Source organism: Cervus elaphus, chromosome 1, assembly GCF_910594005.1.
Source record: "Cervus elaphus chromosome 1, mCerEla1.1, whole genome shotgun sequence".
Classification (NCBI taxonomy): domain Eukaryota; kingdom Metazoa; phylum Chordata; class Mammalia; order Artiodactyla; family Cervidae; genus Cervus; species Cervus elaphus.
This window is the reverse complement of record NC_057815.1, coordinates 67,976,792-67,996,329: the sequence shown is the minus strand read 5'-3', so window position 1 is coordinate 67,996,329 and position 19,538 is coordinate 67,976,792. Positions and strand designations below refer to the sequence as shown.

Here is a 19,538-nt window from a genome sequence, read left to right as displayed (position 1 = left end):
CACAGATTGCCGGGAGAAATATCAATAACATCAGATATGCAGATGATACCACCCTTATTTATGGCAGAAAGCGAAGAAGAACTAAAGAGCCTCTTGATGAAAGTGAAAGAAGAGTTAGCTTAAAACTCAACATTCTGAAAACTAAGATCATGGCATCTGGTACCATCACTTCGTGGCAAAAAGATGGGGAAACAAAGGAAACAGAGACTTTATTTTTGGGGGCTCCAAAATCACTGCAAATGGTGACTGCAGCCATGAAATTAAAAGATGCTTACTCCTTGGAAGAAAGATTATGACAAACCTAGACAGCATATTAAAAAGCAGAGACATTACTTTGCCAACAAAGGTCCATCTAGTCAAAGCTTTGGTTTTTCCAGTGGTCATGTATGGATGTGAGAGTTGGACTATAAAGAAAACTGAGCACCGAAGAATTGATGTTTTTGAACTGTGGTGTTGGAGAAGACTCTTGAGAGTCCCTTGGACTACAAGGAGATCCAACCAATCCATCCTAAAGGAAATCAGTCTTGAATATTCATTGGAAGGACTGATGCTGAAGCTGAAACTCCAATACTTTGGCCACCTGATGTGAAGAACTGACTCATTTGAAAAGACCCTGATCTTGGGAAAGATTGAAGGCGGGAGGAGTAGGGGACGACAGGATGAGATGGTTGCATGGCATCACCGACTCAATGGACATGAATTTGAGTAAGCTCCAGGGGTTGGTGATGCACAGGGAAGCCTTGTCTGCTGCAGTCCATGGGGTTGCAAAGAGTGGGACATGACAGCAACTGAACTGAGCCCCACCTCATTGTCATAAAATTATTCTCTTCTTGCACCTTCCTGTCTATGTCTCTGTCTTCTTTTCTATTTCTGGAGTCTCTAGTCCTGTGGCATTTTTCTAGGCCCCAGACACTTTGGAGCAAAGTGTCACAGAAGGATATAATTAATGGGAACATTAAAGAGATCTAAATGACAGACTAAGAAGAAGTGCAATATCTATTTTATAGGTGAAGAAACAAGGGAAGAAACAAAATAAAAAGGACATCAAGAGGTCTCTTCCAAAATCAAAGATCAAGTAAGTACTATGCAGAACTAAAGTCATCATATTCTGTAAATGACTGGAGTTTTCTCCAACAGTCATCTCTGACCTTTCCCAGGTAACTGTGTACTCATTCATCCATTCATTTACCCATCTAGCAGATTGTGGTTAGTCCCAAGAGGGATTTCCTGAAAGACAGAGTGACTCCATGACTGTCTTTCCCCATCCAGTCATCCATTCATCCCTTCATCTTCCTGACACATTTTTAATGAGTTCTAGACTCTATGCCAGGCTCTGGGATTATATAGGTAAATAGGTATTGTAGGCCCCATAGCAGTTGGGAAGTTGATAAGGGAATAAAAATTATAACAAAGTGATAAGTATTATGCTAGGAGGAGTAGGGGGTATCACAGAAATATGTGGAAAGGATCTCCAACCCTTTTCAGGGTGGCAGGGATCAGGAAATTCACAGTGCCCTGTGTTGAACCAGAGGAGATAACATGATCACTCATTCATTCCATCTGTTCAGTTTAGTCGCTCAGTTGTGTGCGACCCTTTGCGACCCCATGAATCGCAGCACGCCAGGCCTCCCCGTCCATCACCAACTCCCGGAGTTTACTCAAACTCATGTCCATTGAGTCAGTGATGCCATCCAGCCATCTCATCCTCTGTCATCGCCTTCTCCTGCCCCCAGTCCCTCCCAGCATCAGGGTCTTTTCCAGTGAGTCAACTCTTCGAATGAGGTGGCCAAAGTATTGGAGTTTCAGCTTCGGCATCAGTCCTTCCAATGAACACCCAGGACTGATTTCCTTTAGGAGGGACTGGTTGGATCTCCTTGCAGTCCAAGGGATTCTCAAGAGTCTTCTCCAACACTACAGTTTAAACGCAGCAATTCTTCGGCGCTCAGCCTTCTTCACAGTCCAACTCTCACATCCATACATGACCACTGGAAATGCCATAGCCTTGACTAGACAGACCTTTGTTGGAAAGTAATGTCTCTGTTTTTTAATATGCTGTCTAGCTTGGTCATAACTTTCCTTACAAGGAGTAAGCATCTTTTAATTTAATGGCTGCAATCACCTTCTGAAATGATTTTGGAGCCCCCAAAAATAAAGTCTGACACTGTTTCCACTGTTTCCCCATGTATTTCCTATGAAGTGATGGGACCAGATGCCATGCTCTTAGTTTTCTGAATGTTGAGCTTTAAGCCAACTTTCTCACTCTCCTCCTTCACTTTCATCAAGAGGGTTTTTAGTTCCTCTTTACTTTCTGCCATAAGGGTGGTGTCATCTGCATATCTGAGGTTATTGATATTTCTCCCGGCAATCTTGATTCCAGCTTGTGCTTCTTCCAGCCCAGCGTTTCTCATGATGTACTCTGCATATGTTAAATAAGCAGGGTGACGATATACAGCCTTGACGTACTCCTTTTCCTTTTGGAACTAGTCTGTTGTTCCATGTCCAGTTCTAACTGTTGCTTCCTGACCTGCATATAGGTTTCTCAAGAGGCAGGACAGGTGGTCTGGTATTCCCATCTCTTTCAGAATTTTCCACAGTTTATTGTGATCCACACAGTCAAAGGCTTTGGCATAGTCAATGAAGCAGAAGTAGATGTTTTTCTGGAACTCCCTTGCTTTTTCAATGATCCAGTGGATGTTGGCAATTTGATCTCTGGTTCCTCTGCCTTTTCTAAAACCAGCTTGAACATCTGAAAGTTCACGGTTCACGTATTGCTGAAGCCTGGCTTGGAGAATTTTGAGCTTTGCTTTACTAGCGGGTGAGTTGAGTGCAATTGTGTGGTAGTTTGAGCATTCTTTGGGATTACCTTTCTTTGGGATTGGAGTGAAAACTGATCTTTTCCAGTCCTGTGGCCACTGATGAGTTTTCCAAATTTGCTGGCTGAGTTTTCCAAATATGCATTCGTTCCATAGGTGGAGCCTATCGTGTGCCAGTTGTTAGATGCCGTGAGTGAAGAGATGAACACCATAGATGCTGTCCTTCCTCAGAGCCTAATTAGGGAGATTAGAAATATGCATAAAAAAACTCTGGGCCTTGGGAGGACCACTGTATCCTTCATTTGACTCACATTTGTTTACTGAGTGTTTCCTGTGAGCTTTCCAGGAATAGAAGAGAGACAGTGAATTGGACATGTTTCGAGACTTTCAGGTTCAGAGACCATTGAAAGAGTCCCTTCAAGATTGTTAGTAATCTCACGAGGTAGAAGGGGTTCCAACCACAAAAGATGTACAGAAGAAACACGTCAGAGTTTAGCTAAAGCAGCAGTTATTTCCCTCTGAAAGTTTCAGTGACGGAATTATGGAAGGGATGGCGTCTGGATTGGGTCTAGAAAGAAGCTTTTTTTTTTTCTCTATTACCTCATTTAATTCTTAGAACAGTTCTCTGAGGCACAGGTTTATATTGAGAAATCTGAGGCACAAAGAGGTAAAGTGATTTTCCCAGGGTCACTCAGCTCAGTGGTAGAAACTAGCCTCAAACTTAAGTCCCTGTATGTAAAATTGTTTCCCCCTCCTACTGCACCCATCTCGTTGTCATATTTGTCTCTTCTGGGAAACATTTTCTGAGGACACCTGATCCCAGCTCTCTACTCTGCTCCTCCCATGGACTGAATCTTCCCAGACCCTCCATCTTAGGGTCCTACCTTCTTGCCAGGGTCTCCTTTCCCCTGGCCAGGGGCTTACAGATTCCCAAACCTCTGCTACCGTAAATATCTAAAGCTATCCCAAAGCAGGTTTAGGAATTACTGGATCCCTTTAAAGAAAAATCTAAGTCTATAAGAGCTCAAGGTTTAAAAAATTTAGATCTTCTATTAGAAATTTCTTTTCCTGAAGGAAGTGGCGTTGGAGCCTAGTCTTAAAGCACGAGATCAGCGAGATGAACAGGATGGAAGAGCTTTTTGGGGCCATAGGAACACTAAGAACAGAGGCGTAGCCCTGTAGGGCCTCAGAAAGAGGGTGTGTGTTGGGGGTGGTCCTGGCCGGCTCATAGGCTGTATCGGGGTGAGAGTGGCCCTGCCTCTCCTCACTCCTCACTTCCTTGTTTTCCTTGCTTGGCTCTCAGGGTCATGGCCTCCACAGGACTCTACAAGCTGGATGATGGGAAGCCTCACCTGAGCAACTGTTTTCCAGCCAAAAACCTGCTTCGGACGCCAGAGGAAGGTCAGGTGACTTCTCAAATCAGAACCTTTGCCTCACACCCAGCACCTGCTTCAGAATGTCTCTAACACCCATGTCTTCCTCTTCAACCCATTCACTAATGTTCCCTGCCCCATCCTATCCCTTCCCTTCTAATCCATCTTCCCCCCAGCAGCCTCAGGGAGTCTAATTTTTTTTATCCTATTTATGTATGTATTGGGGCTTACCAGGTGGCTCAAACAGTAAAGAATCTGCCTGCAATGCGGGAGACCTGGGTTTGATCCCTGGGTTGGGAAGATCCCCTGGAGAAGGGCATGGCAACCCACTCCAGTAATTCTTGCCTGGAGAATTCCATGGACAGAGGAGCCTGGCGGGCTACAGTCCATGGGCTCGCAAAGAGTCTGACATGACTGAGCAACTAACACTTTCATGTATCTGTTTAAAATGTCTTATTTTTATACAATTTTTCAAGATTACTGTTCATTTACAGTTATTACAAGATATTGGCAGTATTCCCCATGTTGTACAGTACATCCTTGAACCTAACTTACACCCAGTAGTTTGTACCTCCCACCCCTACATTGCCCCTCCATCCCTCTTCTCCGCTTGGAACCACTAGTTTGTTCTCTGTGTCTGTGAGTCTGCTTCTTCAATTTTTTTATTCACTAGTTTGTTGTATTCTTTAGATCCTACGTATAAGCAATATCTTATATGGGCAGTTTTTCTCTTTCTCTGTCTGACTTATTTCACTTAGTATAATGCCCTCAAGGTCCACCCATGTTGTTGCAAATGGCAAAGTTTCTTTTTAATGGTTAAGTAGTACCCCACTGTATATATGTCCCACAGATTTTATCTGTTCATCTGTTGATGGGTGCCTAGGTCATTTCCATGTCTTGGCTGCTGCAAATAATGCTGCTTTGAACACTGGGGTATGTTTTTGAATTAGTAACTTTGTTTTTTTGAATTGATTTTTTAAAATTATTTGTTTTAAATAATTTTTAAATAATTTTAAATAATTAAATGTTTTAATTTTTTGTTTTAAATTATTGTTAAATTATTTTTGGCTGTGCTGGGTCTTTGTTGCTGCTGGACTTTTCTCTGGTTGCAGTGAGTAGCGGCTACTCTTTGTTGTAGTGTGTGAGCTTCTCATTGCAGCAGCTTCTCTTGTCATGGAGCACAAGTTCTAGGGCATGTGGGCTTCAGTAGCTGCAGTGCATGGGCTCAATAGTTGTGGTTCCCAGGCTCTAGAACACAGACTCAATAGTTACGGCGCACGGGCTTAGTTGCTTCATGGCATGTGGGATCCTCCCAGACCAGGGATCGAACTTTGTCTCCTGCACTAAGAGGTAGATTCTTTACCACTGAGCTACCAAGGACACCCAGTGACTTTTTTTTGTTTTGTTTTGGATATATACCCAGGAGAGGAATTTCTGCATCATACGGTCTTGCTATTTTTAATTTTTTGAGGAACCTCCATAATGTTTTCCGCTGTGGCTGCACCGATTTCCATGCCCACTAACAGTGTACACAGGTTCTCAGAGAACCTCCTAATGTACGCCACAGTGTTCTCTTCTGTCCAATGACTTCTCACTGCTGTTCCTTTGCCTTTCTGCTCTACCCCATTCCTTGATTTATGCCCTGTTTCATAGTGTTCTATTTTCACATAGCTTTTTTAAAAATATTGTTTATTTTTTAATTGAAGGATAATTGCTTTACAGAATTTTGTTGTTTTCTGTCAAACCTCAACATGAATCAACCACAGGGATACATATATCCCCTCCCTTTTGAACCTCCCTCCCACCTCCCTCCCCATCCCACCCCTCTAGGCTGATACAAGCCTGTGTTTGAGTTTCCTGAGACATGCAGCAAATTCTCGTTGGCTATCTGTTTTACATATGGTAATGTAAGTTTCCATTTACTCTCTCCATACATCTCACCCTCTCCTCCCCTCTCCCCATGTCCATGAGTCTATTCTCTATTCACGTAGTTTTTTACCATTTGCCTGGAATGTTCCAGCCCTCGTTCCAGTTGTCCAGGCTTCTCCCATCCCACAGGCTCAGCTCATCTCCCACATCTTCCAATAAGCCGTGTCCCGCTCCTCCAGCTGTCAGTGCCCATCCTCTCTTGTGAGCCATCTTCCTTTCTGTGTTTCTTGTTTGACGTATAGTCATATTCTGCCTAACTCTTAAATAAAGTGGCTTAAACTTGACTCTGCTAAATAGTTTTTCAAGCATTTATCTAATTAAAGACTCCTTTGGGGCAGGGACCCCTCCTAATGCTGAGCAGAGTCCTACACATGGAACACTGCTGAGAAGTGTGGTTTCACTGGATTGGATTTGTTGCTTTGAAAGTGTCGAGCAAGGGAAAAGTACCACTAGCTTACCCTGAATGGAATGGCTTGCTGGTCACTCTCTACATGGAATAGTGGAAGAACCTTCTCCTTCAGCTTGTCCTTCCCTCTTCTCTTGAGTGATTTTACTTTTCACATAGGACCTTCTTTGGCCACCTAGTTGTTTAAAACCCTCCTGTGGAGCTGTCAGTAAGAACTCATGATTTCATGCCCACACTCCCTCACACACACATAGATGGACAGAGAAATAAATATAGCTGTCTGTATCTTCATGTGTTAGTATACATATGTATATTTCCTGGCCCATGGAGGGCAATAATACTTCAGTTGCAAAGGAATGCTTGGCACCTCAGTGTTGGTTTCTAAATACCATTCTCCAATAAAAGAAGCCAGGGCTTCTCAGGCAAAAAGTTGTTTCTAGGGCTAAGTCGGGAGCCCTAGAAACTTTGAGCCAGAAAATAAAGCAGTGCTCAGAAAAATGATGGGGGCAATTTGAAAGGACATAGGTGCCAACCTGAGGGAATGCCCAGTGGGCAAAGCTGCAACAGTATGAGCAGCAAAATAAATAAAGGTAAAATTGGGTTGTAATCTGTAGAATAAGTTTTGATTTGTAGTCATGATCTCATATGATATAACTAAACTCTGATTACTTAAATAAGTGGGGGAGAAGAGCAGCTCTTCCTTACATAGAATTCTGTTTAATAAAGGTAGAAGGAATGAAGGAAATAGAAAATTACTATCAAAACATCACAATAATAATTTTTACAGGCAAGAAGCTCTACAGTGTTCTTTGGAGAAATAGAACCAGTAGAGTATGTGTGTGTATGTTTTTCTGTATGTATATCCTGCAGGTTTTGTTTTCATGTACATATATGTGTGTATATATGTGGACAAACACACGTAGATAAATTATATATTTCAAGGAATTGGTTTATGAAATGTGGAGGCTGGCAAGTCTGAAATCTGTAAGACAGGCAGGCTGAAAACTCAGGGAAGAGCTCATGCTGCAGTCTTAAGGCAAAATTTCTTATTTCTTTGGGAAGCCTGTCTTTTTGCTTTTAAGGTCTCTTAGGTGAATGGGTAAGGCCCACTCATTATCCATGGATTGTTTCAGGTACTTAAAGTCAACTGGTTGTCAGAAACACCTAGATTAGTATTTGCTTGACTAACTGCTTACCATAGCTCAGCCAAGTTGACACATAAAATTAACCATCATAAATGCTAGAATTCATGGGTTAAAGTATGATGAAAAACAGGTTATTTGTATAACATCTTGAGCTGTCTTTATTAATTTCAAAGGGACTTCTTAGTAGAGTAACTAAGCTGACACCACCTTGGCTGAGTGATCAAAATGAACATCACCAGTAATAAGACATAATTGGCATCATGTGTGCTCTGATATGTTGTGCTGAGGAGGGCACAGCACCACTTCTTGCCAAACTACAAGGCCTTTAGTCTAAATTATAGGGGAAAAAAATCAAACTCAAATTGAGAGACATTTTATAAAGTAATTGACTACTGATTAGTACTCTTCAAAAGTATCAGGATCACACAAGAAAAATAAAGACTGCAGAACTGTCATGGATTAGGGGAGACTAAGGTGATGTGACAGCTAAATGAAATGTGAGATCTTGGATAGGACCCTGGAACAGAAAGAGAACATTAGTGAGAAAACTGACGAAAATCAAATAAAGGCTGTAGATTAATTACTAATATTATGCCATTGTTAATTTCTTGGCTTCAGCCATTGTATTATGATTATATACGATGTTAACATTAGGGAAACTGGGTGAAGGCTGTACAGGAACTCTGTGTTATTTTTACAGTTTTTCTGGAAGTCTAAAATTATCTCAAAATGAAAATTTACAGGTGGGGGGAACCTTCCTCTAGACAAATACTCATCCTGCTAAAAACCTCCCGCATTAAAACCTAAACTCCTTATTCTGGTCCTCAAGACCTTTCAGATTTGACTCTGCTGGTCTCCTCAGCCTCATCTCTTTTCCTTCATGTCCATCTCCCGACACTCCAGGCCTTCCTTCCTGGCACCAGCTCAGGCTGGAGTGTTCAAGAGTTTGGACTGCTGGGATAGGACAAATGTCCATGTGCTAGATGAGGGCAGCCCTGGGAAATGAGTGCCCAGGCTGTTGGGCCCTGGGTGGGAATAGGAACCGGCTCACATCAGGCATAGGCAGAAGCACATCCAAGAGCCAGGATTAGCAGCAATACTCAGGTGAGCCAAGGCAAGCCCCTGAGGCGGGGGAGTGGGCTATGTGGCAGGGAGATGGTGTTTAGAGGCCCCAAGCTGGTCCCCACAGCTCTGTGCTGTTCTTTGCAGTTCCAACCTTTCATGCCTCTGAGTACTTCTTGGGCCCTTTTCTCTGCCCAGGCTGCTTGGTTTTTCCCTCTTCACCTGGTCAGCTTTCAATATACAAGACTCAGCTCATCCCCGAGGCTGGTAGCTCCCCACTCTGGGCTTCACAGCACTCTTTACATTTACTGAGCACCTTTGAGTCCTCAGTCATATTCTTCTCCATAGCCCCAACTCCTGCCACAAACTCAGTGCTCAGAAAAGGTCCAAATGAATGATTGTGGGTGGGGGCTGTGGCTCAGGGTCCATTCATCCACACTCAGTGCGGTAAGCTCTGTGTAGGCCTTAGGACCATCGAGATGAATGAATCAGAGCCTGTATTCTCTTGCCCTCTAGAGGGCAAGACAGACAATAAACAAGTGAACAATGATAGATATTGAACAATGAAGAGTGAACAATGAACAGTATCTGTCCATAGGGAAGTTTATCCCCACCTGTAAATTTTCATTTTGAGATAATTTTAGACTTCCAGAAAAGCTGTAAAAATAAAACAGAGTTCCTGTACAGCTTTCACCCAGTTTCCCTAATGTTAAATGAATAAACTACTGATGAAGGAGAGAACAGATTCTAGAATGTTGTCACGATTTTTATTGGATAGGCTTACTAGTGAAGCTCATATTTTCTTTACTTGTGTACAATTTCTAGTTCTTTGTACAGTAGACATGTATTATTGAGTCTTTTAAAAATGCCAGCTGTCCTTTGATTTTTTTTATCCTGAGCTCCTAACATGACCTTAACAACAGAATTGAGGGTAAGGTCCAGGAAGATGGAACCCATTGAGTTGGTGTCACACAATGGACTTTACCCAAGAGATAACAAATGGTGCAATAACTAGCTGGCCCAGGAAAAAAGGATCAGCTTAACTGAGGATACTCAGAGAAGGCTTCACAGAATAGGAAATACTTTATCTGTAATCATGAAGGAACCGTTAAGAGTTCGAAGGCAAAAATGTGGAGGAAAGAACTGGGCAAGTCATTCTATACTTTTGAGTCTTTGCCTTTTTGTCTGTAAAACGGGGGCAGTAGCATGTTTCATTGGGTTTGGAGGCCAATTAAATAAGACAGGTATATAGATGTTCCCCTGCCCCCCACAACCCCAGTTGTAGCACAGTATCTGGTGCATATTAGGTAATGAAGAGCTAATTTTCATTTTTGCGTTAAAGATAAACATTCTGGAAGGGCACTAGTTTCGGCTTTGAAGGAGTTTACTGCTGTTCTCATCTTTTCACTGTTCTCATCTTTTCAGCAGGTCGAGGACACTGGCTAGTGGCTCGGAAAGGTAGCCTCAAGAAGAAGCCCAAGAATGCGACTGAGACAACAGCTGAAGGTCAGAAAGGCCAGAAGGTTTCTTTTGAGGTTGGAGGGAAGAAAGGTTCTCGACAGGAAAACCGAGCAGACACTCCTGGACACGTGTTGGACCAGGCTTTTCTGGTGAGAGTCAATGCATTCTGGAAGGGCTGGCAGCACCAGCTTGGTGGGGTTGGGAGGGGGGGTGCGGGTGGCAAGGACTTGCCCTGCTTCCCTCTGGTACAGTTACCTCCCATCCATCCCAAACTATTCGAATGGGCTTGGCAAATGGAGTGCAGCCAAGATGCTGAAGGGACCCGGAGCTTTCTTTATATGTAAAGTTTTCTTTACATCCACTTTATGAGATAGGTGTTATCATCCCTATTATATTGTTGCCATTGTGCAAATGAGAAAACTGAGGCCCCAAGAAGTAATGTGCCTTGGCCGAAGTTCCTCAGCTAGTAATTAGGACTCTAGTTTACCCTGGATTAGAACTACTCAGAATTGAAACTCTGGTATACTGACTGTAAAGCCTTTGCCTTTACATGTTATCAGGTAAAAAGTCTACAAAGTCTTCATTGAGCCAGAGAGACAAGGCAGCAGGTCAGGGTAAACAGTAAATTTAAAAATCCTATTCCAGCACCCTGCTGGCTCAGTTGGTAAAGAAGCTGCCTGTAATACAGTAGACCTGGGTTTGATCCCTGGGTTGGGAAGATCCCCTGGAGAAAGGAATGGCAGCCCACTCCAGTATTCTTGCCTGGGAAATCCCATGGACAGAGGAGCCTATCAGGCTACAGTCCGTGGGGTCACAAGAGTTGGATGCAACTTAGCAACTAAACCACCACGACTGTTCCAGCACATAGTAGGGTGTAAAGGCTTCTACTCTGCTCTGGGGAGACTTTCTAGGAGCAGGGGACTAGGGAGCCTCACATACCACCACCTTTGTCCTTGAGGTTTAGTGTCTGACTGAAAGCCAAGGATGCTGACTGGATATACCTAGTGTCTGGGTCAGGCTTTACAAAGAGGACTGGGCTGGTAATTTTTCATTTACTCTGTGCAATGCCTCAGTGGCTTTGCACAGAAAGATCTGTTTTGTAAACAGTAAACCAGTATTAATGTGCAGTCCGATGCTCATAGCTTCCCAAGAACTCCCTGGCAGCTTACTTAGTTCCCAGACTCTGCTTGTGGTTCCCAAGAGAAAGGTTCCTGCACAGATCAATGTTGAAAGAGAGCTTTAAGGAGGCATCTCACCTCAAGGTGGGTAGCATAGGCTTTTTGCAGAATACTGTGGAGTTTCTTTGATGATTAGGTCCACTTCTCATTAGGGATGAGGAAGATTGAAGCAGCAGTACTGGGAATGGGCGGGACCACTTCCCGTAGTGCTCTTCTTTTCCCCTTTATTTTCAGCATTTCAACATATCCACATTGAGATCACTTGTTACCCATGTTGCCACTTTGAAAAACAGAAGCGTCAAGGGTGCTTCTCAGAGCAATGGGAGTACCTACCCCCTATTGGCTAGGAATGTTTCACTGGCACTTCGTAATGCCCTACTGCACAGTCCCCTTACGCCAAGTCCCCAAAACACCTCTTCTCTAGTGTTTACTAAACTGTCTTAATAATGGCACTGCTGTCTACCCACTCACCAAACAGGGAACCTGGGGTTCTCCTCAACACGTGCCTCTCCCTCACTGCCCCCATCCCTGCTAGTCCCCAGCCCTGGTGTTTCTACTAGTTGTCAAATCTGTATTCTTATCCTCATCTGCACTGCCCCCACCCTAATCTGGGCCAACATCATCTTTTATAGTAGTAATTGAGTTCCTATGGTAATTAGAAACTTCCTAACTAGTTTGAACTAACTGGGATGCTTTTGTTTCACATAAAAAGAAGCCAGCAGCATGGTTCTGCTGCTGCTGCTAAGTCGCTGTCATGTCTGACTCTGTGCGACCCTATAGATGGCAGCCCACCAGGCTCTCCCATCCCTGGAATTCTCCAGGCAAGAATACTGGAGTGGGTTGCCATTTCCTTCTCCAATGCATGAAAGTGAAAAGTGAAAGTGAAGTCGCTTAGTCGTGTCTTGACTCTTAGCGACCCCATGGACTGCAGTCTACCAGGCTCCTCCGTCCATGGAATTTTCCAGGCAAGAGTACCGGAGTGGGGTGCCATTGCCTTCTCCCAGGGTAGGTTAATTCACTGCCTCCAAGGCCCTGGTTCCTCCATCTTTCTGCTCTTATATTCTTGGCACATTAACTTGTCCTCTCAGGCTGACTGCCTTCATAATTCTGAGATGACTGCCAAAACTCTGGTCATCACATTTAAAGCATAACATCCAAAGGTAGAAAAGGGAACGTCACTGTCTTATATTGATTTTTAAATATAAGCAGCTTCCCAGAACTGGCCTCCTACTCCCAGCAGCCTGTGTCTCGTTGGCCAAACATGTATCACAAGTCCCAGCAGTCACTGTTTAGGGGACCATGACCACCATGCTTGGATTAGACAAAATCAAGACTTAGCCTGTAGAGCTGGAGTTGAAGGATACATCTAGTTAGAGAAATGTGAATGATATTGGGTTCTTTCACAATGAGAAGAAGTGGCTCTAGAGAAATGAGCTGATAATATCTGGTATAGTGGTTTCTCTCCACCCTTTTCTTTCTTCTCATCTTCTGTGTCTGTCAGATACAGCAGTTTTTGTAAAATTGCCATCAGCCCTCTGCCAAAAAACCTCTTGACAGCTTTCCATTGACTTTGGGCTAAAATCCACAATCCTTTGCAGAGCCACCATGAATCTGCATGATAATGAGGGTATCCATAACCTTACCTACCTGTTTTTCATCCTCTCAGAAACACCTTGCTTTCGTTTGCCTTAATAGCATTCACAAACCCTGCCACCCACTTTCATGGGACCAACTCGTACTTAGCACTTAAGGTATCGGCTGAAATATTCCTCAAATAGGTACTTCCTCACTTCTACACTAAGATAAGGATCTCCCGTTATTATCTCCCATGGCTTCTTGAATTTCTTCTTTAAAATACTTACTGTATTTGTAAATACTTGCTTGCTCATTGGCTTCCATGCAGTTTTAAGCTTTATGAGGCATGAAATACTTCTGCTTTTCCTTTGTTGTCTTTTAAGTTCCCAGTTCCATGCCTAACCATAAAAGACACCCTAACTTAATGATTAACTGAAAGAAGGAATGAGGTTTGGTTAAACAGAAATGGCAACTTCAAAGTTGAGATTTTCCTTCTACCTTTTAATTGTGAAGGACAATATATGGTAGTGCTAAGAGTGCAGTGTTTAGTGATTACAGATTTGGATTCAAATCATAGATCCATCACTTATTGGCTGTGAGACCTTAGGGAAGTCATTTTCTCTCTCTTAGCCTTATTTTTCTCATTTATGAAGAGATATATTCCCTTATGTTGAAGAGTTTAGTTAGGATTAGGAGAAAGTCCTTTTTTTTTTGCCACACTGAGTGGCCTATGGGCTCTTTAGTTCCACAGCCAGAGATCAAACCCTCACCCTTTGCATTGGAAGTACAGAGTCTTAATCACTGGACCATGAGGGAAGTCCCAGAAAAAGTTTCTTGATATATTTAGCATGACGCATGGCCCAAAGTAGTGCTTAGTGTATAAATATTTGGTGAATAAATGAATGGATGAGCAAACACAAAAGTTATGACAAGTGTTTTTGTAATGCCCCAGAAATAAAGATTTTATTCTAAGAACCATGTAGAGGAAGTGGAGCTCTGAAAAGAGAAGGAACAGAGAGGAATGCAGCCTCCTAAGAGCCCCATAAAGTCTATGTTTCCACCCCCATCTTACAGATCGGAAACAGAGATGGGAGAGCCAAGGAGGCAGCTTGATTCTGAGCAGCTCCAAAGCCTGTTCTTCCACTATACCAGGCTGCCCTCCTCACCAGGGAGTCATTTGTTGTCTTGGCCAATTATGAGCTTTACTGGGGCCTTGAGTGCTGATTCTTTGTACTGTGTTGCAGCTGAAGCACCACTGTGTGAAGGATCCATCAGACCTCTGCAACGTTAACGTGAGTGGCCTGAAGTTCTCCAAGGTACGACTGTGGTGAGCTACACCTGAGGTGGCTCCTGTCTGACCATCATAACTTCCAGAGTCTCTGGGAACTGGGAATCTGAGCATAGGAAGGAGGAGAGTCACACAGGGACTCACTGGGTGGAAACAACATTCACAGACACTGTCTTTTGCTATAGATTTGGTATTGCCATTATCCCATGTGAGGTGAGTTAAAGGAAATAAATAACCTTATGGAAGTGGTTTGAATGTGCATAGAATTTTATTGGGGTGTGATTCATTGTGTACAGAGAGCTCTCATCAGAAGAGCCTACAGGATAAATATCTCTCAGGGTTCAGTGCCAGGAATGGTACTGGTTCTCCCAAGATGCTGATAACTGGGTTTTTTTTTTTTTTTCTTTTTCGGCCATGGCATGCTGGATCTTCCCTGAGCAGCTATTGAACCCGTGCCCCCTGCATTGGGAGGGTGGAGTTTTAATCACTCGACCTCCAGGGAAGTCTTGATTTGTTCTTAACTCACAGACTCTGTGACTTATATAATGAGTCATGTTTCTTTCCTTGCACTGGCTAATGGGTAGCTTGGAGCTAATTTGTGGCCTGCCATCCCCAGTATATATATAATAGCACATATTTTTGACTTGTAGGCCTTCCATGGCATATAAAGAGAGATTGCTTGTAGAATGCCACGCAGAAATTAAAATGTATCAACGTAAGTAAATCTCAAAAGATCTGTGTATCTCAACACAAGTGAATCTCAAACATGTGGTGTTGAATGAAGAAGGCAGGTTGCAGAATGGTATCTACAGTATGATGGCACTTAATATAAAATTTTAAAACATGTAAATAATACTGTATATGGCTTGTGGATACACATACATGTAATGCTAGTACTAAAGAGATGTGGGATAATCACCAATTCAGGATAGCTGTTTTTTATGAGAGGGAGGGTAGTGATATGTTGTGGGGGTATCAACTCTCTATAGTGTTTTATTTCTTTAAAGAAATTTGAAGCAGAGACAGCATAATATTCAGATTTATTAAAGCTGGATAGTGGTTACACAGGCCTTCAGAGTAACATTCACTACACTTTGCTGACTATTTGAATTATTTCATAATAGGAAAAAAAAAGAAGCAGAAAAGCCCTCCCTGCCTTCAGCAAGTAACTGCTCTTGTTCTTAACCCTTGAAGACTTTCCTCCTTCTGACAGCAGCTCTGGAGCTTCAGCAAGGCCTCCAGGCAGGGAACTAATCTTGTGTTCTTTGAAATGCCCTTTCACAGGCTAAGGAAAAGGATTTCAAGCATTTTAATTCAGTGATTTACATCAATGCCTCGGAAAACCTGCTTCCTCTAGGTAAGTTTTCTTCCTGAAAACCACCTTCTGCTTCCTGGCTGCCAGTCTTTCATGTTAGAAGTTGCCTGTCTGTTCACCTGTAACGCCATACATCTTTCTTTTGGAGTGCAATGAGCTGGGTGTGGGAGAACTCACAGACCTGGATCCCAGCCCAGAGCCAGCACTACCTACGCAGAACACTTCTCTGTGAGCTGCCGCTTCTCTCTCTGTAAATGGAGATAATCCCCTTCCTTCCTTCCTCCCTAAGGCAGGATACTTTGTAGACTCAGACAGGATCAGTACAGTCAGCCCTCCATATCTATGTTTTCCACATTCATGGATTCAACCAAACAGAGATGGAAAAAATTTAGAAAAAATTCCAGAAAGTTCCAAAAAGTAAGATTTGAGTTTGCCATCCACTGGCAACTATTTACATAGCATTTATATTATATTTACAACCACTTACAGAACATGCTTCCTTGGAGGCTCAGTTGGTAAAGAATCTGCCTGCAATGCAGGAGACCTGGGTTCGATCCGTGGATTGAGAAGATGCCCTGGAGGAGGGCATGGCAACCCACGCCAGTATTCTTGCCTGGAGAATCCCCATGGACAGAGGAGCCTGGCGGGCTATGGTCCGTATGGAATCACAAAGAATTGGACATGACTGAGCGACGCAGCACAGCATAGAGCATTTACATTATGTTAGGTATTAGTAATCTAGAGATGATTTAACATGTACAGGAGGCTGTGTGCAGGTTATATGTAGATACTACATCATTTTATACAAGGCACTTGAGCTTCCACAGATTTCAGTGTCCTTGGTAGTGATGCAAGATGGAGGTGGAGGTTGGGGATTGGGGTAGGGGGTGTGTGTGTGGGGTGGGGATCGTCCTGGAACCAATCTCCTACCCATACCAAGGGACTGTATGTAAAAAGTTTTTAAGTCCCTGAGAACTACTATGGGGGTAGTTTATTCAGCGAATCCACAGCGACCCCTGCTGGGTGTCAGGACAGTATGACTGTTTGGCTTTTAGAAATCAGTGTATCCAGTTTTCTGTTCTTCTGAGCTCAGTTCTAGCAGGATACGGTAAGTGCAATGATAGAAGGAATCAGAAAATCAACTGGGCCTCGAGTGTCAGAAGATACTTGTGAGAAAAGGAGTATGTAAGCTGAGACCTAAAACACGAATAGGAGTGACTCAGAAATTGGAAGGTGAGAAGGCACTTCAGGCCAACAGAACAACAGACGGGGGGCAGCAGTGCCTGATCAGGGACCCTGAAGAAGCTTTGTAGGTGTATAAGAGATATAGGCAGGGGAGAATGGAGACTAGAAAAGTGGGCAAAGGTCCCCATATTATCAGGGGCACTGAGGGACATGGACTTAACTCTGCAGGCAAAAGAGAACCTTGGAAGACTTTGAAATAGAGACTCAGTAGTGGCTGTGAGAAGCATGGATTGTAAGATGGGAGCCTGGAAACCTGGAAGATGGTTGCATTTTTCCAGGAGAGGGGAGGTGAGGCCTCAACTGGGGCTATGGCCGTAAGGGTAGAGGGGATTGAGAGAGACAGAGCGAGAGAGGAGGTAGAAATAAGCCAGACTTGGTAACTAATGGGCTTGTAGAGAAAGAGAAGAACCAAGGGGATTTACTGAGACAGACAGCAGTATAGGAAAGGCAGGTTTAGGGATAAATAGGATGAATTCAGTTTTGAATGCATTGAGTTTTGAAGGGTGTTTTTCAAGAAAGGAAACAGTGTGGTCTCTCAGGAGTCTGAGTTTGAAAATAAAGGCCAGCAGGCATATGGAAAGATGCTCAACCTCACTAGTAAATAAAATAGCATCCAAGAGCTATTTTATGCCTATCAAATATTGACAGAAATGAGAAGGACTGATGACTGCCAGCACTGGTAGGGAAATGGGTACTCTCGTATTCAAGTGAAATAAATTGGTGCAGCATCTCTGGAAGGTAGTTTGGCAGTGTCTCTTAACATAGTCTAGTAGTTCCACTCCCAAAAATTTATTCTACAGAAACAGACTTGAACAAGGATGTTCACTGGAAATACCCTGAAAGCACATGTTTCTATTTGACTCTCTAGAACATTCCAACTCACAAAACCAACGTAGGCCACACTTGACACCAGATTCACTTGGAAGGCTCTGGGTAATTCCCCATGGATGCCAGCAGCACAGCATCAGCACGTCATGTTCATTGAAATCCTTAGTGCAGTTCCTGAGCAGTTCATGTAGCTGTTCAGGTAGCCATCCGCGAGCCACTCTTCGGCCACTCTCAATGGGTTGATGCCAGCACTCTGGCTTAGAAGCCTTCTTCACCACAGGAGCAAATAGATGTTATAACACTCCATAGACAAGGCCCCCAGAGTTCCTGAAAAGGACATGTCCAATCATAGGAGTGCCCACACACAGAGAAGCCCAAAGTTATGGCACCCCCTTCAGATAGGTAATAGTTCATTTTTAGTTTCTTCTAGTCCAGATGTGACTTAACCAACCTGGGTCATTTTTACCACAGCAATTTTGCTTAATAACACAGTGACTGTACCATTTTTTTTCAGGTTACCAATGGAAGAGGGCTAGAAAGTTAACTCAAGGTCCAGTTCTCAAGCAGAAGAGGAAGTGTTCTTAAACTTTTATTCAGATAATCTAGCCACTGTCCCTAGGGGTATGGTTAAATAAAATAGGATATGTCTATACTATAGAGTATAATTCAGACATTATGCAGATCTGTATGTTTTGACTTAGAACATCTTTAAATCATATTGTTAAGGGGGAAAAAAAAGCAAGTCACAGTACAATGTGTGTAGTATGAGTCCCTTTTTGTAGAAAGAAGTGTGTGTGTGTGTGTGTTTCAGTATACACATAAAAAAGTCGAGTATTATACGTGAAACTTTGAATAGTTATCTCTAGGTATTGAGATAAAAGGAACTTTTATTTTTCTATTTTTTTTAAAAACGTTGGTGGAAATGTTTACTTTTATAATAAGAAATAATAAGGGTCATTTTTTAAAATGGGCTTTGGAGTTAGATTCAGTTCTTGATCTTTCCATTTAGTAATTCTATTTCTAGCAAATCACTTAGCCTGGTTGAGCCTTGGGTTCTTCAGCAGTGGAATGGAAGTAGTAATCACTCTTTTTCAGAGTTGTTAGAGACTAAGAGTCCATGTAAGTAAAGCACTTTACATAATGCTGGGCCTAATCCAGTGGGAACCCAGTAAATGACCACTATTTTATCTTTCTCTTATGTCTTTTACAAGTTACAGTTTCCTTCTTTCTCCCCCTCCTTTAGAGGCATTTCACACGTTTCCAATCTTAAAGGAACTGGAGCTTGCATTTAATGGCATCAAAACAGTCTATGTGAAATACGGAGACTTTAAGTCCTTGGAAGTAAGTCGGAGGTAGGGAGTTTTGGGTGCCCACCTGTTTCCCTGTAAGGAATGGGTGTAAGGAGTCTACTGATCATAATTTTGGGGAAGGAGCTCTCTGGGCCTTTATAGCTACCTTGCTTCAGGTGGTCCTCTGGGGATGGTGGTGGAGTTGGTGGTGATTTGATAAGGGAATGGGTTGGTGGAGGTGATGGCAGTTGGATGAGAATACATTATACCTATGGCCATGGTGCATGGTCTTGGAAAACAGATGCCAAAGGAGTCTGTGCAGGAGAGTGAGTTTAAATAGACTATTTTAGGACAGAGAATTTGAGGGGAGATCTGGATCCAGTGGGGGTTGAGGCATGGGGGTTAAGTGCTAGGCACAGCAGACTGGCCCAGCTGAATGAGAGGTGTTGTGAACTGATTCCCGAGGCCCACCCTGGTATGAATGAGCCAGACTGGTTCTAATGAGCTTGGATAAGGTTATGGGCCATAGGGTCAGGGATGAGTGTGAAATAAAATAGGGCCTCTCTAAGTTCTATAGCAGACTCGTGACATCTGTATATCCACAGCTGTTTTGTATTTGAAAATATTTTTA

General features: G+C 43.0%; 1 protein-coding gene across 9 annotated transcripts in view; it reads left to right on the top strand.

The window, feature by feature from the left end:
- The window catches only part of XRRA1 (X-ray radiation resistance associated 1), a 64,096-nt gene that overhangs the window by 5,554 nt on the left and 39,004 nt on the right, over positions 1–19,538 (top strand). For 4 of the 9 annotated variants that reach the window (XM_043907104.1, XM_043907114.1, XM_043907143.1 and 1 more), the window contains exons 2-7: positions 1,008–1,075; positions 4,117–4,214; positions 10,154–10,338; positions 14,187–14,258; positions 15,515–15,587; positions 18,862–18,959. In XM_043907104.1, coding sequence (XP_043763039.1) covers positions 4,121–4,214; positions 10,154–10,338; positions 14,187–14,258; positions 15,515–15,587; positions 18,862–18,959 — 522 coding nt within the window. In that variant the 5' untranslated portion in view covers positions 1,008–1,075; positions 4,117–4,120. The other 5 variants (XM_043907152.1, XM_043907134.1, XM_043907086.1 and 2 more) reach the window with 4 other exon arrangements.